Source organism: Otolemur garnettii, unplaced genomic scaffold, assembly GCF_000181295.1.
Source record: "Otolemur garnettii isolate 467f Iridium unplaced genomic scaffold, OtoGar3 scaffold00056, whole genome shotgun sequence".
Classification (NCBI taxonomy): Eukaryota; Metazoa; Chordata; class Mammalia; order Primates; family Galagidae; genus Otolemur; species Otolemur garnettii.
Genome location: NW_003852451.1, coordinates 564,979 through 567,317, shown reverse-complemented (window position 1 = coordinate 567,317; position 2,339 = coordinate 564,979). Strand labels below are relative to the sequence as shown.

Genomic DNA, 2,339 nt, shown 5'->3' with positions numbered 1-2,339 from the left:
CAGGAGGGACTCTGCAGGAGGGGCACTACAGGAGGGACGCTACAGGAGGGGTGCTGCAGGAGGGGCACTACAGGAGGGACGCTGCAGGAGGGACTCTGCAGGAGGGGTGCTGCAGGAGGGTGCTGCACGGGGGACTCTGCAGGAGGGACTCTGCAGGAGGGGTGCTGCAGGAGGGGCGCTGCAGGAGGGTGCTGCACGGGGGACTCTGTAGGAGGGGCGCTGTAGGAGGGACACTGCAGGAGGAGCATTGCAGGAGGGGTGCTGCAGGGCTCCTGAGTGAAGGGTTTGAGCTCTTCTGTGTCCAGAAGGCTCAAAACCAAATTTTTTTTGTATATAACTAATAGTTTTGAATATGGGAAGTCCTCCTTTTAGGATCTTCTAGATCTAGGGATCTGAAGGTAGGGTGACACTGATCTCCAGAAGAGCAGTGCCCTGGGTGCAATCCCAGCATAGCCTCTCCTGGCCACCTAGGAAGCTCTGTCTTCTGGTTTTAAGCTAATGCTTTGCAGGTGGTGGCAGCTTGGTGCACATTTGAAATGAACATGGAAATGTGACTGCATCTTAGGATGAGTAGTGCAGAATTCCCCTGAGCACGAGGGTAGCAAAGGTGTGAAGTAGTCACCATTGGTGTCTCTGGGTCAGTGTCTCAGCCTTGCTGCTGCTGGTGTTTGTGGCCAGTGGGGGTTGTTCTGCTCATTATGGGAGGTAGTACCCTGTCCTTTCCCTGCTGGTGACAGTTAAATGGCTTTGATGTGGCCAGATGTCCCCTAAGGAACAACATCGCCCCTGTAGAGAACCACTTTCCCAAATGATCTGTAGCCTTCTATTGTATTATCCTTTCCAAAAAAGGATAAAAAGATAGAATTTTAGACTAAAAATGATATTTATTCTCATTCTTACCAAAGAACTTTAGCAGCAATGACTATTTCAGAGTGGGACATGCCTCCTAAGCTGGACCCTCCCTCACAGGGACAGAGCCAGGGGTGTCAGGGTGGATAGTGGCCCCACCCACAGGCTTCCCCAGTGGCCTGATGACCAGCTCACTCACCCAGATGAGTCCAAACCTACCTTGCAGGTCCACTTCCTTGTGTTTTCTCAATAAATCCAGTCTGCTCCCTGTATCAGCAAGTCCCATTTAAATGCAGATTGTGAAACAACGTGAAACAAAAACCAAGCCAAGCCTGGCATATAGAGGGCCAACCCTGCAGAACTGGGGTGCCTTGGGCAGCCAGGGCTTCTGTGTGCAGGGTCGTTACCTTGGGGATGACTCTGTTGTATTTTTACCTGTGTCATGTGTCAGTAAGCAGAGGGTCTTTAAGCCCCTTGCTGGAACTATGTTCTATCGCTTAAAAATAAAAAAGTAACATCTGGGTTTGAGAATGTATTTTCAGACCATCTTACTCTGTTGCCCAGGCTAGAGTGCCATAGTGTCATAGCTCATGGCAGCCTCACACTCTTGGGTGCAAGTGATCCTTCTGCCTCAGCCTCCTGAGTAGCTGGGACTACAGGTGCCACCACCATGCCTGGCTAGTCTTTCTATTTTTTAGTAGAGATGGGGGTCTTCCAGTTGCTCAGGCTGGTCTCCAATTCCTGAGCTCAGGCAATCCACCTGCCTCAGCCTTCCAGAGTGCTGGAATTACAGGTTTGAGCCACTGTGCCTGGCCTTGAGAGAATATACTTGAAAAGGTACTTGAGTTTTATAAAATCCTGGGATTCATCCAAGTGTCCAGCAGCATTTACTTCTCAGCATCTTCCCTCTAATTTGTGTCTTGATTTAGTTTTATGTGTTTTTCTTGAATCCTCAGACGAAAACTATTTAGGAATAAGTCTAAGAATGGAAGAGATTTAAATCATCATATTTTATCATGAAGTGGATAAAGAAATTATTTTCTTCAACAGGTTCTTAAAGTGGATCTTGCAGTATACAGAGAACCTGGTGGCTTACACTAGCTGCGAAAAGAACAAGTGGAATGAAACTGTCAGCCTCACATACACAGTACTGTTGAAAATTTGGACTTTTAGTGAGAAGAAACAAATGTTGATACAATTAGCAAAAAAATCCACAAATATACTCTTATGAAAACACTAAGTCAGGATCCTTTTGATTATAACAGAAAACCCAATTTAAATAGATTTTGGCACCGTGAGTTGAAAATCCCAGGGCAGGGTGGACAGCAGGGCCTTTTGATCAGGGTTTAAGTCTCATCTCTGCAAGGTCTCATTTGTTCCTCCTGGCTTGTTGGTGTGGATGGACATCAGTCTGGCTCCCTCTCCCCGAGACATGCCGTTCAGGAGAAGGGACAGGTGCTCCTTGCCCCTTACCAAGAAAGGCATGGCTT

At 47.8% G+C, this 2,339-nt stretch overlaps 1 protein-coding gene across 4 annotated transcripts in view; it reads left to right on the top strand.

Annotated features, from left to right (window-relative positions):
- The window catches only part of ERMARD (ER membrane associated RNA degradation), a 38,576-nt gene extending 36,493 nt beyond the window's left edge, over positions 1–2,083 (top strand). For 2 of the 4 annotated variants that reach the window (XM_023514656.1, XM_012806751.2), the window contains one exon: positions 1,900–2,083. In XM_023514656.1, coding sequence (XP_023370424.1) covers positions 1,900–2,080 — 181 coding nt within the window. In that variant the 3' untranslated portion in view covers positions 2,081–2,083. The remainder of the gene's footprint in view (positions 1–1,899) is intronic. The other 2 variants (XM_023514657.1, XM_023514658.1) reach the window with 1 other exon arrangement.
- The last annotated feature ends 256 nt before the right edge of the window (positions 2,084–2,339 follow it).